The sequence below is a fragment of the Trachurus japonicus genome, chromosome 5 (genome assembly GCF_045865225.1).
Source record: "Trachurus japonicus isolate A0001 chromosome 5, Traja_1.0".
Taxonomy (NCBI): Eukaryota; Metazoa; Chordata; class Actinopteri; order Carangiformes; family Carangidae; genus Trachurus; species Trachurus japonicus.
The window spans coordinates 6,233,244-6,251,518 of record NC_140911.1 but is presented as its reverse complement, the minus strand read 5'-3'; the positions used below and the strand labels follow the sequence as shown (position 1 = coordinate 6,251,518).

Below are 18,275 nucleotides of genomic sequence, written 5' to 3'. Positions count from 1 at the left end.
AGAGTGGGTGACATCATCGGCTAGAGTGGGAGAAGTTCTCAGAAATTGACTGAAACTTTTCTCTTAACATGCTGCTCACTACCACGAATTACACTCTACACACATGATTTTTTCCACAGTTGTAGACAAACTTGTCCTTTCTCTCACAATGTGCTCAAAAAAGCAGAGAGACTTGCAGAATTTCAACTGTGAGCCTCTGAGTGAGGCCAGATCCCTCCCCGCTGCCCATTGACTCCAATACAAAGATTTTCTGAGACTGATAGCTCACAAACATTTACATGAAGTCTCTCTGAAACAGGTTGACAGCTCCTTAAAGGGATAGTTCAACATTTTGGCAAATTGGCCCATTGCCATAATCCCTATAGTCATAGCAGTAGTTCGTTACCTTTAATTGTCGGTGCAAGCTATTTTTAGAGCAGCGGAGCAGAGCTGCGAGCTGCTCAGAGCTACGCTACGGAGGCTCATGGGATTTCTTGGTTTCCCTCATCAAACTCATCAAATACACAATCCAACAACTCCACAACGCTCTGGTGGACAAGTTGTGACCTGCACATTCACCACGCTATGAGATAATAACAGAACGTTACGAGACAGAGTTGTTTTAGAGGCAAATACAGAGACTGCAGTGTTTGCTGAAAAACTGTTTCGCATGAATTTACCTCTACTATACTGTATGAGTTCAGTGGTGTCTCGTAAGGATTCGAGTCATGTACCATAGATATTGCATTGTTTTTTGAGTGTTTTGTTGTGGTTGAAAGAATTGCTCCCATAGGTTAGCATTGTTGCTATCCCTAGCGCCATCTAGCCATGGTGTAACTCCAGTTTGCCTGCATCAATGTTCATTGCTCCCCTCAACACTGGGTGACCATCAGGGACGATTTAGCGGTCAAAAATGACTGGAATTCTCCTTTAAGTCACTAAACAGAAAAACAAAAAAAACTAAAACTAAACATATATTTTATGAGAGCTGATCTCACACTCCGTCGACTCCTCTAAGGAAATCCAAAAAACAGAAAAACAGTTTCTCCAAATCACCGTCCTGGAACGGCTGAGCTTCCAGCCAGACCTGAGGTCATACATGATCTCAACGCAGCAACAAACAGCAGCGAGACCAGGCAGCACGTCCAAGTCAGTAACCCAGAGTCTCGTACAGCAGTACCTGGAGGATGTACCTGCTGACATCTGCCAAGGATCTGCAGATTTATTGACACATGGGAACAGGAACAGAACTGCTGGAGAACAAACTCCAACAATATTTCATGGAAGGCAAGAAAAAAAGTTAGGTTAAAGTACGTTAATGTTATTTTTACAATTTAGGGAACTTCCAGCTGCAAAATTAAAACCCTACAATTTTGGGGGGCATCACTACACTGCAGATTGTGAGGTGACATATTATTACTACACATGCAGCAAACATTACTCAAATCAAATCAAATCAGCTTTATTTATATGGCACTTTTCATACATTGCAGTAACACAAAGTGCCTCACAGAGGATAAAAACAAAACAATACAACTACTATCATGTTCTTCTGGATATGACAAGCAGATTTAACATTTAAAGCTAAGTTTGACCATCCGTAATTAAGATTGTAGATATCAACGACGTCTTTCTGACTAGTCGTATACACTACATTTTGAATAGTTGGATTTTCCATTCAAGATATCTGTAATTCAGCTTTGCCAAGTCAAAAAGAACATTTCAGATATCTGCAACTACGTTCTTCCTAGGAAAAATGACGTCACTTTTACCATTCATGTGTATTGGGGTTTAGTCATTACGGATATCTACAATTCAGTTATTCACATAGCGGATATCTGCAACTGAATTGTAGATATCTGTATGACAAACCCCATACACATGAATGGCAAAAGTGACGTCATTTGTCCTATAGGAAGAACGTAGTTGTGGATATCTGAAATATTCTTTTTGACTAGGCAAAACTGAATTACAGATACTGTATCTGCAACACATATCCAGTCTGGCTTTTAAATGTTAAAATGGCTTATATCTGCAACTTCAGCTACTACATGCTCCACTATGTAAACCAGGTACTTGCTAATAGCGTCTGTCTGCTGTTTGGTGCTGAGCTGAGGTTGACGAGAGCAGCGAGAGTGAACCAAAAAAATAATGACGTTGCAGCAGGTCATAAAATCAAAAACAATCAGCTGAGAGACACTAAAAACCTCCACAGTTAGAGGACGAGAGCAGCGTTAGGTAACAACTCTGAGGGTTCAGTGACCTCTCTAGCTTGACGGATGAAGTTTCACAGCTGTTTGGCCGAGTGTCTGATTTTTCCCTGTCGTCTGTTGTTGCTCCTTGAAAATGATCCCGTCATAGAAGATGACTGATTTCCTATGACGTGATCAGGTTTGTTTACAGCTTCTTCTTTTCTTTTTTTTCCCTTTTTGGACAAACCTTAGCTGCTCTCAATAGAGGCGAACGACCAGTTAAGGGCCCAGGAATCTGCGTCTGCCAAACGTAGCTTGGAAATCACAGCACAGTTTTGTCTTTTAACGTCTGGGGTTTGGTCATTTTCTGGACAATATTGTGGTTCTTCTGCTATAAAATCTACATGTTTCAATCACTACTCAGGGCGTAGGCAAACTGATAAAGTCCTGAAAATAAGTATTATGTCATCAGGGGGACGTTCAGTAGCTCTTGGAGCAGGCGTCTCCAGTTTTCCAGTTTTCATCTGGGTCTATAATTTTGCACATTGAGCACACACCAAATCTTATTTGTACTTGTTAGTATAAAGAATATTGATTAATGCAACTTCTGACCCAGTGAGTCACCAAAGGTTCAGTTTTCAATTTTCTCAAACTTACAAACTGCTTTTCTGGACAGGAATGTAAAACTAATTAAAGGGATAGTTCAACATTTTGGCAAATTGGCCCATTGCCATAATCCCTATAGCCATAGCAGTAGGTTCGTTACCTTTAATTGTCGGTGCAAGCTATTTTTAGAACGGCGGAGCAGAGCCGCGAGCTGCTCAGAGCTACGCTACGGAGGCTCATGGGATTTCTTGGTTTCCCTCATCAAACTCATCAAATACACAATCCAACAACTCCAAAACGCTCTGGTGGACAAGTTGTGACCTGCACATTCACCACGCTATGAGATAATAACAAAACGTTACCAGACAGAGTTGTTTTAGAGGTAAATACAGAGACTGCTTGATGAAAAACTTCCCCCAACGGGAATCTGCATCAGCGGTTTTGCATGAATTTACCTGGAAAACAACTCTGTCCGGTAACGTTCTGTTATTATCTCATAGCGTGGTGAATGTGCAGGTCACAACTTGTCCATCAGAGCGTTTTGGAGTTGTTGGATTGTGTATTTGATGAGTTTGATGAGGGAAACCAAGAAATCCCATTAGCCTCCGTAGCGTAGCTCTCTGCTATAAAAATAGCTTGCACCCACAATTAAAGGTAACGAACTTACTGCTAAGACTATAGGGATTATAGCAATGGGCCAATTTGTTGAACTATCCCTTTAAGAAGCGACTAAATCATGTGGAAATATTAACAGTGCCAACTAACACAGAGGATACGGTCAGAACAGAAGAGTTCATACTGTACATACAGTAGAGTTCATACATACAGTATCTGTGTTTCTTATGGAGGCCTGTGATATGTGACCTGAGCTCTCAGCTCTGTGTTGCTGTTATGACACCGCAGGGAGCTTCACTGCAGATTGTTTTGACTGCCGGTTTCCAAGGCAGAGTTTCGCTCAGAGTTTTTTGGAGGTTTTAATGATTCCACCAGAGTTTTATTCTGTTGTTTAACGGCTGCAAATACAATCCCCTAACTATGTATAACTTTTAAACTAACAACACGAACAAATGTCGTTCTCTTCGATCCAAACGAAAAAGAATTCACATTTTCTGAGGTCTGAGATTTAGAAGAATTCCACCTTCACCATAATAAACACCCAAAGCTCGGGGCTGTTTTTCTTGAATTCAAACTGTTGTCTACCAGTTTAAACACTTTTTCTTTTCTCCCATGTCTGCTTTTTCAACATTTTTTCCACTACATTGAGATCCTCTTTAGCTGAGCATCAGCGCGTCTGGTATTTGTGATGGAAGGAATGATTAGAGATTAGAGACAATGACCACATCAATGTCTCGCACACTTAACGCAACAAAAGCACATTCAGTCGGGAGCTCGTTCCACTGCGGCGTGCCAGACGGCCTCTCAGGTGTTCGCATGCGCCATCTGGCTCCTCGCTGCCTCGTCCTGCAGCATAAACAGCAGCCAGCTGGCAATGCCTACAAAAAAAAATCCTCATCTGCGTCTTAGGAGAGACACTGGTGAATATTCACCAGTACGAATCACTTACCGTATTTCAAATGTGTTTTCCTTTAAAATACCAGTAGTTTTGCTGCTAATAAAACAGCGCCTCATATTTGATCATCGGTGCCTCATGGCTCTGGAAATGAGGAATGTGCAGCAGAGGTCTGGTTTTAATGTGCGAGGACGACTGATTTACAGCACTAACACTAGAGAAATACTGAGAGAAAAATCAACAGTAGAGCTAATATTATGTTTATATAGGAGGGCATCAAGCAGCACGATGTGAAAGTGAAGTACAGTACCAGTGGCACAGAAAGAACCGAGAATAGTTGCATAAAGTCTGGAAACAAGAAGGCAGCTGCTGGTTGGCTCAAATGTTATAAAATCCAGTGTTTGCTGATTAAACAAAGAAGATATTGTGTTAATTAATCTACTACAGTATATAGAAACAAATCAGTGGTTGTTTAACCCCAAACTTTGTGTATGAGTTGCATCCTTCAGAGGCCTTGATCCACAAAGTGAAAGTTGAACGGACATGAAACAGTCTGGTCTACTGAGGATTTACACTACTAGTGCATCACCTGCTGTGCACAAAGTTAACGTTGTGTTGCAAAGCAGAGCTCCTGTCGCCTGCCAGCTGTGACAATCTGTAACTTTTCTCACAAAAACTTGATGTTTTAAACACGTTGGTTTCAACAGTTGCACATGAAACATGATAATTACATTTACATTTACACTGTTTCTCTCTCAGAGTTGTTTCCTTTTATTAATGATGCATAATGAATCTTGGGATGGGTTTTCTTCTTATGCTCCTTTTGTTGTAGCCCAGGAAAAAGAGGCCTCTGTCGGGTCGGCCTAATCACTGCTGTGATGCAGTCGGTCTTCAAATGCAGAGATATGACCCTTGTATTAGGACACAGCTTTAAAGAGGAACTAAGCAGGATTTCTCTCGTGGCTATGCTACATTTTTACCTTCATTAAAAAGCTCTGGAGTAATTGTGATCGTTAACTACATGACTTGATGTAAACAGATGCACATGGGCAAGAGGAGCGTAACCAAAACAGCAGAAAAGCGAGCGGACTTGCATAGTTCCCCTTTAAAGACAACTCTGAAGGAGACAGTTATAATAATTTAAATAATAATTAATTAATCATTTTATAGTGCACTTTTCAAGCAAAAAAAAGACCCAATTAAAACAATGAATAAATACAAATAGACAATAAGCAAGCAGAAACTACACTTGGCTCAAAATGAAAGAAGCAGCACAGTTGGTTATTTTAAAAAATGCATTAGTCGATAAGTTAATGTCCTAAAATATCCAAATATCCCTTTTCAGAAAGCTCAGTGTCACAGCTGGACTGTGTGGATCATGTTTGCAGCGTCTCAGCAGCAACATGGAGTCATGAACTTTTTCCTCCAGCTTCTCTCCATCCATCATGATTTCATTCATACCCCTGTAGACCGAGCTCTCACACACTGTTATGGTTAATGCTCATCCCTCAAAGGAGCTCTGTGTACGTGTGTGTGTGTGTGTGTGTGTGTGTGTGTGTGTGTGTGTGTGTGTGTGTGTGTGTAGTGACTCCTGCTTCTGGTAAAAGTGGGTCCAGCCATAGCAAGACTCTGATCAGACCATCAAACACACAGCAGCATTAATAAGACATGGTGTCACCTGGAAAATATGGGAATGGTTTTTTAAGTATGATGCTTGGAACAAACACACACACACACATGCACACACGCTGGGTCGCCATTGGTGAATACTTGAGTACCTCAACTGAAGTATTCAAGTGTATTCGAGTGTCCTAACCACAGGAAAAGTCCATATTACACAATATTGTTCTCTATTTAATTGTTTTTTTTTTTAATCAAACCACCAGAACAAAAACAATCACAAAAACAGATATTGTGTTTCCTCCACTCTGGAGGTCAGGGCCCGAAAGGAGGTGCAAAGTAAACCGAGGAGGCACAAAATGATAAACAGGATAGGAATGTCTCACAAAAAAGAAAATGAAAACCACTCATGTGTTGATACATGAAACATTAAAACTATTGCAAGCTGTAAATGTATCTTTGTTTAATTTAATTTAATGGTAGACAATCCAAATAATGAAAAAAAAGTTCTGTATTTACTGTGAAAATGAACATGCACACTCATATTCCACTAAGTTCTGACTTTGCATCTTGCAGCTGTGAGGAAACCGTCTCATGGTCGTGTTGTTGTTGTGATACTTATCGTGTAATAACAAGAACTGCGTTAAAATCATCAAATCATTACGTTCCCATTTCACTATTATTAGGAAGTTCCCAAGTTAGTCATTTACCAAACCAACTCGCTGGTTTTGCGGTATTCTGAGGAAGTGTAAATATTATCATTATACTATTCACTGATATGATAGATAAACCAGACGTTGATCCACCCAGAGCTGCTCCAGCATGTACCAATACATCACTGGGAGGGATCTTCTTTATAATTGTGAAATGCTAAGTCAGTTGAAATTCCAGAGTGACTCAAAGATCAGGTGTGAATGTGAATAATAACGAGATATGGAAATCAGAGCGACAGTCATTCAGTTCCCATCCTCATGCGTTTGGCATTTTAGACAGAATTACTTGTTATCAATCACTCTGTCGTTTTTCCTGTCAGAGAAGCCACTAACTTTGAATCCAACAACAAACTTTATCTATATTTTTTATAACTGAGAGCTGCAGCAGAAGAGTTGCAACCTGTTCTATGATATAGAGTTTTTTTTTTGTTTTTTTTTAATCTCTGTGTGTTTCCTGATACTTTTTATTCTGTGTTAATTTATTCATCATTTATTTACTGTATTTATACACTATGGCACTTGCATGATGACGACTGTGTGTGTATTGGTTTGTTTTTAGAAGCACCTATTGGAGATCATCCAAAGTTTGTAGTATCATACAATGATGATAAAGAATCTATTCTATTCTATTCTATTCTATTCAGTCCAACATAATAAACAGAGGTGACGTTATGACAAAACACAGGCATGTGAAAAGTTATACACAGATGTACGGAGGCCAAGGGACGACACTTTAAAGGCCCGTAAACACGTTTTTGGCGTTCAGAGTGTCTACTTTCCATACAGATCCTATGAAGTTATGCATTTCCTATGTATCTGTGTTTTTTATATATATATATATATATATATATATATATATATTTTTTTTTTTAATTATTATTATTGTGTATGGCGGCAACTATTTATTGATTTTATGTATCTGTCTATATCTCTCGAATACCAAAAACAAATTGCCTTATCTTAAGTTCACAGCGCTTAGTGCCCTCAGCGGAAAAAATGCTCTTGGCCCGAAGAGTGCTTCGTTAAACTTTTAGAACAGCACAACGGTAATGTCACTATTTTCCAGCTTTGACCAATCAAAATCCAAGAAGGGGCGGGACTTACATTGCCGACAAGAACAACACAACCAGAGACATGGCTCTGTGTTTTGTACCATGCACCCACACTCGTTTTGAAGGGTCCTTGTTGAAAGCTGCCCCCAATGCTATTGTGTGGCTATTTCTGACGCTTCGTTGTGTTTACATTAACAAGACAGGAACATGGAAGTGTCGTTTTGTAACCTAGCAATGGCAGCAGTCTGATGAGAGCAAGAGAGAGAGAGAGCTGTACAAGTAATGTCGAGGGCGTTGTCATTGCAAAAAGTGTGTTTGGTGAACACGGCCCCTAATGCATCGTTAAAAACCAAGTGTCAAGGTTTTGAAAACAGGAGTCAAACACTGCTGCTGCTGTTACATAAAGCTCATCTCCTACTGGATTTGCTGTATTTAACATATTTAACTGCACACGACTCTCCTTTTACTACTGAAAATGTAAAAGCTTTGGGTGATTGATTGTTTTTCATGTCACGATAGATACCATTTCATTCAGTTATTCAACATAAAAAGGAAGTCATTGTCTTCTTTAAATATATTTTTCAATTAAATATGCAATAATATATGCAATTGATGCAAAAACAACAAGGAATAGACAAGATGTAACAGTGTGTGTTGTATTTCACTTGTATGGTCTCTTTGTTTGAAATATTTATTATTTGGGCATTTTTAATCTTCCATATCCGACATCACTGTAACATCACTTACACATTGTGTTGTATTCGGTCAGTTTGCACATTTCTCACACTGTACCAATGTTTCCTTGCTTTAAAAAAAAAAAAAAAGAACAACTTCTTCTCAGCCGCCTCGCAACATTTTATTATTAACATTAGTGGACTGGTTGCTGTAAAACATCGTCCAGCCGTCTGAGTCAGATCCTCTCATGGGAAAGCTACTGAATTTTGCCATTCATACATATTTCCCCTTCGCCCTTATGTCGACTCACTTTAACCAGAGCGGATTATTCTGTTCAGTCAGAAATGAGAGGGTTTGTCAGAGTTCCTGTTCGGTAATAACACACAGATGTAGCCTACGACAACTCTCGCTGAGGCCGAGCTTGGAAAAGCTGGAGTGAGAGAACTAGTGAGTGAAACTCATGGGAATGTACTGGTGGTATGAGAAATGTTTTGATCAGAAACTTGTTTTTTTTCTTCTTTTTTTTTTGGCATCTTCTGAAGGTGAGTTTTTCCCTTCAGCTCCTGGCTGCGTATCTGCTTACTAAAGACAAAACGACTTTTAAGTCTTCGTCAGTTTCTAGATTTATGGCCGACTTGAATGACGAGTTGACTAATAAATCAAAAATCTTAAAGGGATAGTTCAACATTTTGGCAAATTGGCCCATTGCTATAATCCTTATAGTTTTAGCAGGTTCGTTTCCTTTAATTGTCGGTGCAAGCTATTTTTAGAACGGCGGAGCAGAGCCGCGAGCTGCTCAGAGCTACGCTACAGAGGCTCATGGGATTTCTTGGTTTCCCTCATCAAACTCATCAAATACACAATCCAACAACTCCAAAACGCTCTGGTGGACAAGTTGTGACCTGCACATTCACCACGCTATGAGATAATAACAGAACGTTACCAGACAGAGTTGTTTTAGAGGTAAATACAGAGACTGCTTGATGAAAAACTGCCCCCGACGGAAACGTGCATCAGTGGTTTTGCGGGAATTTACCTCTAAAACAACTCTGTCTGGTAACGTTCTGTTATTATCTCATAGCGTGGTGAATGTGCAGGTCACAACTTGTCCACCAGAGCGTTTTGGAGTTGTTGGATTGTGTATTTGATGAGTTTGATGAGGGAAACCAAGAAATCCCATGAGCCTCTGTAGCGTAGCTCTGAGCAGCTCACGGCTCTGCTCCGCTGTTCTAAAAATAGCTTGCACCGACAATTAAAGGTAAAGAACCTACTGCTATGACTATATGGATTATGGCAATGGGCCAATTTGCCAAAATGTTGAACTATCCCTTTAAGCTGACTCATCTTTTTTTTTTTGGCCAGTTTCATGCAGTAGCCTAATCAGACTTTTTATTTTTTTTCAAGTGAAGTCAGACGAGGATGCGTTCAAGCACTCTAAGGCAGTAGACCCAGTCAGGTGGCAGCTGCTGGTAGGACATCTTGTTTCCGTCCAGTCGTAGGAACTTCATCCTGGAGTAGGACAGAGGTCCCACTTGTCTGCAGAAGCTGGTCACGTTGAACTCTGTGGCAAGGAGACAGAAACCAGACAGGCTCTTTAAAAAAAAAAAAAAAAAAAAAAAAAACACACAGGGACCACATTTATTATTAGAGAAACATTATTCACCGAGGTGACAGCCATCTGCCCCATCGCTGTCTGTCTTGTCGAAAACATCACAGACATTTACGCAGTCCAGACAGCTTTGATTTCACATCATGAAGCACATGTTCACCGTGTCTAAGCTCTTAAAGATAAAGCCCCTCAATTACTTATCTTACTTATCTCTGCCTCTGCTTCTGATAAAGGCTGCGTCGTCGTTCACCATCTAGATGTCTTGCAGGTGCTGTGGTGAAAATGGAGGCAGAAGAAAAAACCACAGCAGCCTCCTCTGCTTTCTCACTTTGTTTTCAGTAGTGGAGTCACTCAGCTCAAGTGTGTGTGTGTGTGTCTGTGCGTAGACTTTGGCAGACAGAAACTGCGGTAGCTGTAATGCTGCTAGCTAGACGGTGAGGTGTGTGTTATTGTGGAAGTGTTTTGCCGTCTGTCTGTCTGTCTGTCTGCTGCATCATCACGCGCCGACAAACAAGAACTGGTTTTTCACTTTTTGCCAACCTCGATCTGCTCTCCAGGTCGCGGCTCTGCTGCTGGACGCAGTCGTGTGAGCCAGTTGAAATGTGAGAGCACTGCTGCCTTCATGATATAAATCCTATCTATCAAAAAAGAAAAAGAAAAAGAAAAAGAAAAAAAAAGAAAAGAAAAGGCCAGAGTGATGGAGAGCAGACAGAGAGGAGAGGAGCGGCTGAAGAGGGGAACAGCATGTGCTTCTGGCTCATCTGGCACTCTCACCACTGAATCCATCACAGATGTTTTCATACCACTCTCCTTACTTCTTTACTAGCTCACTTTCCCTTCATCCAGCCACCCAATATTCCCTCCTCTCTTCTCTCTACTCCCCACCCTCCCTTTTTCACTTCTTTCTTTCCATGTCTCCCCTCCCGAGTCCCTCCCCTCCTTCTTCTTCCATCTCTTGACTCGCTTCGCCTCGCCTGCAGCCCCTCCTGTGGCCGTGTGCAGCGCGGTGGAGGCCAAGCTGCGTTCAAGGCGAGTGGGACTCTGCGGGTTTCTTTTTACAGTTCTTGTCACAGTTTCCACATTTCCTCACAGTGCCACCTCCTCAGGTGGTCACCCCGTGTACAGTAACCCACTAACGCTGCGTCTGATAAGTGTCTCAAAGTGCAAGAGAGCGAACGAGTGGGAAATTTCCCACACATGACGTCAATAACACCTCGGTTCTCGGTGTGAAAGGTGACTGTGTGAATGCGTATATATGCGTCTCACCATGTATTTCATTGGCCTCCAGATAGAGGTACTTCAGCGTGGTGGGGACTGTGGGAATGCTCGTTAGTTTGTTGTAAGAAAGATCCAGTTCCACCAAGCTGGAGAAGTTGAAAACCTGTGGGTGGACGCCGCCGCTCTGCAAACCACAGCGGCTCAAACGGAGGTGTTTAAGGTTGAAGAACGCCACAAAACTGTCTTTCTCCAGCCCAGAGAGGGAGTTATTGGAGAAATAGAGCTGCTGGACAGAGGGAGGTAGATGCCTGGGGACGGACGAGAACCGATTCCCTCCGAGGTCCAACAGATTTAGACTGAGCAGACCTGCAAGACACAATTGCACGAGTGTAAACATTTCAATACTAAAAGTGATGCAAGTAATGTGATTCTCAAACAGCGGGGTGAGAGACTAATGACTAATATAATGCATTATCTATTTACTGGAAGACTCCACTCATCCTAATTAACTATGTAAAACAGGCACTACATATAGACAGCATAAGTGCTACTGTGTGTTTCACCTAATGTAAACATGCACCGCAGGAGGAAGCTGCTCACTTCCCATCCCACTTACGTACAAAAATGTACGTTTATGATGCATGTACGGAGGAAGGAAATGACACATTGCGCTACCTTTGAGGTCTCCCTCTGTGATGGCTTGCAGTTTGTTTCCCTGCAGCAGCAGCAGCGTCAGATTGTGCAGATTCTGGAAAGCCGCGGGGCTGATGCTGCTGATCTGGTTGTGGGCCAGTCGCAGCTGCTTGAGTCCTGCCGGCAGGAAACTGGGCACCGAGCTGAGGCGGTTGTTGTTGGCGAACAGGTAGTACAGCTGGGTTTGGTTCTGCAGCTGCAGCAGGGCGGCCTGGTCCAGCTTGTCGCTCTGCAGATCGTTGTGGTCCAGGATGAGCCAGCGCAGCCCCGTAACGTTGGCCAGGGCCGAGGAGGACAGGGACGAGATGTTGTTGCCCTGAGAGTAAAACCAGTAGAAACATCGCCTCAGGTATTTGGTCTTTGCAGACTTTCCTCTTACAATAAAACACGTGCAACGCCGCAGGGCAGTGGACACAGACAGCCGCTGCCAACAGGAAATGAAAAACCACTGTGTGTTGGTAGCAGACCACTGTCAAAGGGATAGTTCACCCAAAATTCAAATTTCACTCATTATCTACTCACCCTCACATCGACTAAGGGCTGTGAGAAGTTTCAGAGTCCTCCATGCCTTCTCTGAGTTTTGAGGGGGTCCAAAAAGACACACCAAAAAACATCCAAATACCTCCATAGTGCTCATCTGTAATGTCCCTCTTGTATTGAAGCCCCGACATGAGAAATTGTTCCGCCGGTCGTGATTTGCACTGACACAGGAAGAGCAGTGAACTGAGACACTGGGAGCTTCCGCTCCAAACAAGCTTAAAATATAGACTTATTTAATTTTTTTCCGAACATTTTCTCATGTCTGGGCTTCAGTACAAGAGGGACATTACAGACGAGCACTATGGAGGTTATTTGGATGTTTTTTGGTGTGTCTTTTTGGACGAAGAAAAGTGAGCACCATTCACAACCATTATATGGACAAATACTGCTGTGCGGACCCCCCCGTAACTCAGAGAAGGCACGGAGGACTCTGAAAATTCTCATAGCTCTTAGTCGACATGAGGGTGAGTAGATAATGAGTGAAATTTGAATTTTGGGTGAACTATGCCTTGAATATAAAACACACTCAGCGCCTGTGTCTGTGTTTTTCTCACCTGCAGAAAGAGGTATTGGGTTCTGTCCGGCAGGCTGTCGGGGGCGTCTGCCAGACCTCTGTGGTCGCAGTAAAGCGCCGTGGGCCACTGGATGGGGCAGTCACACTGTTCGGGGCACGGCTGCGGGTTGTTGGCGCGGAACCAGGCCGGGTCCATGCGGCCCTGCAGGCTCAGCACGCTGGGCTCCCCCAGCATGCGGTTAATCCACAGAGGAACGCCTCCGTAGTCCATGTCAACTACGTATGTGGCCGAGGCGCAGTGAAGCACACACAGCAGCAGCACCGGGAGCGCCATGGAAACAGCTGGCGAGATATACGACCCTGAAAATGAAAACACCAGGATAAAGGTGATGATTAGGAGCAGATTTTACACGTGCAGGAGCTAAATCACGTCAGAGGGAATCTCTTTAATGGTATCACGCCTGGGTGTCTCGACTTAGGCAAAAGGAACAACATGTTTTTTAGCAGAAAGCCCCGAGGCACAAGCTGCATTATGGGAAGTGTAGGATCCATGTGACGACCTCCACAGCATGAGGACTGACCCTTTAAGTTTCTGCCTGAAGGTCGAGCAATTCACCACTGAAATATCTCAACAACTAGTTGATGCATTGCCGAAAGATTTTGCACAAACATGCATATTTTATTTTACAGAAGTTGTGACTTTAACTTTGTGCTTAGTTTTTTTGGTTGTGGTCGTAGTTTACAGTGTTTACAGTCCCCCATCTGCACAGGCGTGCAACAGTAAAAAGCTGAACTCCTGTAAAAACCAATGCAACTCTCTGACTTTGCAGAATTATTGAGTGTGAACTAAAAATATGAGGCATTTAAAACCAAGTTCACAGTTTCAGTGTGAGGTCAAATAAGGTGGCTGCTTTGACACGATCAGTGTTACATGCAATTAGTGCACAAGTTGAGATGTTTGCTTTTGCACACACTTTTCTTTTGCAATGAAACCTCTGAGTAGATGTTACGGTAATACCTCCATAGTAGCTATGCACAAAAGCGCACGCACGCACGCACACACACACACACACACACACACACACACTGAGTAGTTAAGAGAGGTTTGAATCATCAGGAAGTTTTAACTTTATCAGCATCTTTGTGCTGCTGCGTTCTGCCTTCCTCCCTCCCTCCCATGTCCAGCCTACAGTACAGTAGGCTTCAGCACATGCTCTGCAGGTTGCCAGCAGATTAGCTGTCTTATGCAATCATGACTCAAGCCAACTGTAATCAGCGCACAATGCAGCCGCTTTGAACATTTCCAGTTTTGCCTGCCTGCCTTCGCCTCGCAAAAGAGAGAGAGAGGAAATGGAATCAGACGAGAAACAAACAGACACGCTTACCTGTTGATCACGAGCTGCAGAGCAGAGACACAGGTTGTCTTAAATTTCCAATGAAACCCTCGGGGAAAACTGAATGAAGCAGAGTGTGTGTGTGTGTGTGTGTCTGTGTGTGTGTGTGTGTGTTTTCAAGCCTGCACCAATGTTTACCCACTGTCTCATACATTCCCCTTCTTCAAACGCTGCCCACATCCCAGACCCCACACCTCCTCCGTACCCGTCCCTCACTCACTTCTTCCCTTTCCCCCCTCTTCCTCTCTCACTCTCTCCCTCCTTCTCTCTCAGCCCTCAGTAACATTTGGTGGAAACATGTTTGCTGCTTGTACCATGGAGATGCACAAGACAAATACACAAAGCTCCACTTACTAAAAGGACTGCTGTGCTGAGGAGAAGAGGGGGAAGAGGAAGAAGTGGAGGGAGAGAGAGGGAGAGATCACATGAGGGAAACAAATCAGTTTGGACTTTTTTCAGCTAATGCGAGAAGAATTTGATCAGCATTCAAGTATATTATCTTGTGTGTGTGTGTGTGTGTGTGTGTGTGTGTGTTTTTGTGTCTCTGTGTCTGTGTGCGTCTGTGTAATTGGGTCAACAACAGTACTTGTCCTGCCTGGAGACGCTCAAACCACAAAGTACCTGGGGAGCCAAAGAGACCATTCAGTGTGTGCATGTGTGTGTGTGTTATTGAAGGAAAGGAACTTCTTGCAAGCATCCGAGCAGACCAGAGGAAAACGATTCCAGATTCCTCTCCCCCCAGATTGAGGGCAGCGCTCTGAAAAAAGGGGCCAGGTGGAGAGTTGGAGGTAAAAGAAAGAAAAAAAAGAAAAAGAGTGGACTGTGTTTTCTCAGCAGGGAATAAAAACAGCGCCCTCTAGGACAAAACACAAAGAATAACACCCAGGATAGAAATGGATCTTCCTCTTTTTCTTTTTTTTTCAATTTAACCATAAACCATGAAAAACAAAATGTGCTTGAACCATAAATAGGCCTCTGCAGCCCTGAAGTGTTAATTATAGTAAATTAATACTTTGGGGAAACTTGAGGGCAACACTGAAATGACTGAATATGTGGCACGCTGCAAAATGTCCCACAATCTGGAGATGTAGTTGCACAGATATTTTTAAAACTGTGACCCTGTATGTGATGAAATCTGGACTGGCATCAGGGTAACACTTTACTTGACGCCTATCTCTATAACACATTATAACCATACTTATAATGAGTTATAATGCAGTTATAACACTGTATAACTATAGTTATAAACACTCATAAATGATCATAATGCTTTATAACAATAATCATAACACACTATAAAGCATTTTATCTTGACTTATAAGGTTTGGTATTATAATATGTTATAATTGTTAGTAACTCGCTGACAATGCCCACATGGATAATGTATTATAAGTATAGTTATAATGTGTGTTATAATTGGTTTATAAACGTGTATAACTATCATTATAAACACTCATAAATCACATAAGACTTTATAACAATAAGCATAACATATTATAGAGCATTATAACTCTATTATAATACTAAGACCTTATAAGCCATTATAAAATGCTCTATGATGTCTTATGCTTATTGTTATAAAGCCTTATGATAATTAATGAGTGTTTATAATGATAGTTATACACGTTTATAAGCCAATTATAATACATTATAACTATATTAATAATGCATTATCGATGTGGTCATTGTCAGCGAGTTACTAACAATTATAACGTATTATAATACCAGACCTTAAGTCAAGATAAAATGCTTTATAGTGTGTTATGATTATTGTTATAAAGCATTATGATCATATGAGTGTTTATAACTATTGTTACACAGTGCTATAACTGCATTATACCTCATTATAAGTATGTTTATAATGTGTTATAGAGATAGGCGTCAAGTAAAGTGTTACCGAAATCTACCGAAGTCTTGTTGTTTTGTCACAGCGAGCTTGCTGCTCCAGTTTCACACACTAAAAAGTTGTTTATGAAAAGTTTAAGATTTGCAACGGTTCACAGCTCTTGTGTCGTGTTAGATGAAGTGATTACAATAGCCTACATCCTGTGAAAAATAAAAAATTACTCTGCACAGTTGATGCTAATACATTCGGCGGTTCATTTGAGATAATTCACACAACCACAAACGTCACTGTGGTGCTGCTGTGAGATCAGACAAGTCACAGTCAGCAGGATTCACACATTATCTAGTAGCCTTATTCACCATGTCTGGATAATATATTAGTGCCCGTCCTATTTAAGTGGATGATTCATATTTTTGACCTACTTTTGGCACTTAATGAAAAGCCGAGGGATCACTTGGTCATTATGACACATCATCTGGACAACATGAATGAACCCACGCAACCACCACTATGTCTTTCACTTTTTAAAAAAGAAAAACAAAAAAACCTAAAACACCAACCTCATGCTGGAACTAGAAACAGAGCATGAGGTCACCAACAAACTCCTGTCATCTCTACAGTTTTGCACGTAAGGCCTAATATAACTGTAGCGTCTTTTCTCAGCATGCACCACCTTTTTCCTCATTCATGCTTTTCCTCCTTCTTCACCTCACTTCGATTTCTTGACTTGAACAGTATCGTTTCTCATTTGCGAACTGGTTGAGTGAGTGGTGGATTTGTCGGAAAAGCGATCAAGAGGTGATATATCAGCAGTAGTTTGACAGCTCTTCATGATGCTACAGTACTCAGTACACACCCCGTGCTCTAAGAGGACAATGAACTGGAGAAGACCTCCCTCCATCCAGAATCCAATGCATGTCTCAGTGTAGATTGTAATGTGTCACTAGACATGCATCTCATTTACAGGCTACATCAGGTCATTGCTACCTGTGATGAACCTTAACGTTGATGTAATGTGACAAATATTTCCTGGCTCACCTCACCACCTGGCTGCCCTGTCACGACAAATGTGGCACTGGTGTCTTGCATCATAGTGCACGATGTTCACAGCCAAACAGGAAACCAACACCCGACAGCAGAAGTTGCCCTCAGGTGGTTTCCTGTTTGGGGCTTTAGCAGCTCGTCAAGCAGCTTCTTGTCAGATGTAGTCATGGATGATATAATACTTCCATGGCTGTAGTCTACTCCACTGTTGTGATGGATTATGTATCTGTTACACTTTTTTGTTTCTCTCTCACGCTCTGCGTCACACGCACGTTGTAAAAGTTGGCGCTGTGTTGAGGATATTTTAATAGAAGCTGCTCATCAAACTTTATCATAGTTAGTCACATTAGGCTGGTTTTCATGTACTCTGTTTAAAAAGTTGTGCAACTATTGCCCTAATTTTGCTGTTGTGGCCTTTGAAACTAAAAGATGGAAGAAAGTTGGAAGTCTGAATGACGTCACCTCTGAGTTGAGCACTTTCTAATTGAAAACAAATACAGAAGTCTGAACAATGGACTGTTAATATAATGAAACAATGATATATAACAATTTCACACTTCAGATTTCAATGCAAAACTATTCATAAAGTTTTTTAAAAGCTACACAAATTCACAAGAAAAACATTTAAACAGCCGTTAGCTGCTGTTAGCAATGGTTAGGAAAATGTCCAGGGATATGAATTGAATAGTGTTACTGTGTACATTACTGACTTTAACGTGGAATAATTATGAGAGAAATAAAAAATAAACACTAACATAACAGAGTGTTCACTATTGTTGAACATGAGTAGCAACCATCTTGGATTCATATGTCAGGGCTTGTTGGATTTGTCCGAACCAACAGTGCAACCAAAACGCACCATTACTCTAAGAACTCAAGGTCCATTAACTTCTCTTCAATGTATATATAAACTCTTTATTTGTCAAATTTCCTTCTCGTACACTTGTTTACCTGTCAACAAAACACAGGAAGCCCCAAAACTTCACATTCTCCACCACGAGTGATATGACCTTAATTAGGGCCACGGGCCATCGCACCGGGCACTGGTCCCAACAGCTATGAAATAGCTG

General features: G+C 41.7%; 1 protein-coding gene and 1 long non-coding RNA gene across 2 annotated transcripts in view; one reads left to right on the top strand and one right to left on the bottom strand.

The window, feature by feature from the left end:
• Positions 1–18,275, top strand: part of LOC146986933 (uncharacterized) — an 87,260-nt gene that overhangs the window by 55,604 nt on the left and 13,381 nt on the right. The gene's annotated exons all lie outside the window — the stretch shown is intronic.
• LOC146986935 (lumican) lies at positions 9,693–14,517 on the bottom strand. Its single transcript, XM_085775809.1, has 5 exons — positions 14,307–14,517; positions 12,962–13,281; positions 11,850–12,183; positions 11,223–11,540; positions 9,693–9,908 (listed from the first exon to the last, which is right to left on the bottom strand). The coding sequence occupies exons 2-5, from the start codon at positions 13,253–13,255 to the stop codon at positions 9,757–9,759; spliced, it is 1,098 nt and encodes a 365-aa protein (XP_085631935.1). The 5' UTR covers positions 13,256–13,281; positions 14,307–14,517; the 3' UTR covers positions 9,693–9,756.